The sequence below is a fragment of the Buceros rhinoceros genome, unplaced genomic scaffold (genome assembly GCF_000710305.1).
Source record: "Buceros rhinoceros silvestris isolate BGI_N320 unplaced genomic scaffold, ASM71030v1 scaffold26602, whole genome shotgun sequence".
In the NCBI taxonomy this organism is placed as follows: domain Eukaryota; kingdom Metazoa; phylum Chordata; class Aves; order Bucerotiformes; family Bucerotidae; genus Buceros; species Buceros rhinoceros.
The window spans coordinates 1,269-1,590 of record NW_010401027.1 but is presented as its reverse complement, the minus strand read 5'-3'; the positions used below and the strand labels follow the sequence as shown (position 1 = coordinate 1,590).

At 62.1% G+C, this 322-nt stretch overlaps 1 protein-coding gene across 1 annotated transcript in view; it reads right to left on the bottom strand.

Moving 5' to 3' along the window:
• The window catches only part of LOC104489920 (gastrula zinc finger protein XlCGF49.1-like), a 903-nt gene that overhangs the window by 123 nt on the left and 458 nt on the right, over positions 1-322 (bottom strand). The window contains exon 2 of the mRNA XM_010132139.1: positions 16-313. Coding sequence (XP_010130441.1) covers positions 16-313 — 298 coding nt within the window. The remainder of the gene's footprint in view (positions 1-15; positions 314-322) is intronic.

Here is a 322-nt window from a genome sequence, read left to right as displayed (position 1 = left end):
GCCACTTTAGCCACAGTTGTACGGCTTCTCACCAGTGTGGATGCGGCGGTGGTGGGTGAGGGTGGAGCTGTCGGCAAAGCTCTTGCCGCACTCACTGCAGACGAACGGCTTCTCACCGGTGTGGACGCGGCGGTGCCGGGAAAGGTTGGAGCTGTCAGCAAAGCTTTTACCACAGTCAGCGCAGCTGAAGGGCTTCTCGCCGGTGTGCACGCGGCGGTGCTTGGAGAGGTTGGAGCTGTCAGTGAAGCTCTGGCCGCAGTCGGTGCACGTGAAGGGTTTCTCACCCGTGTGGATGTGGCGGGGGCCGGGGAAAAAAGTGCTC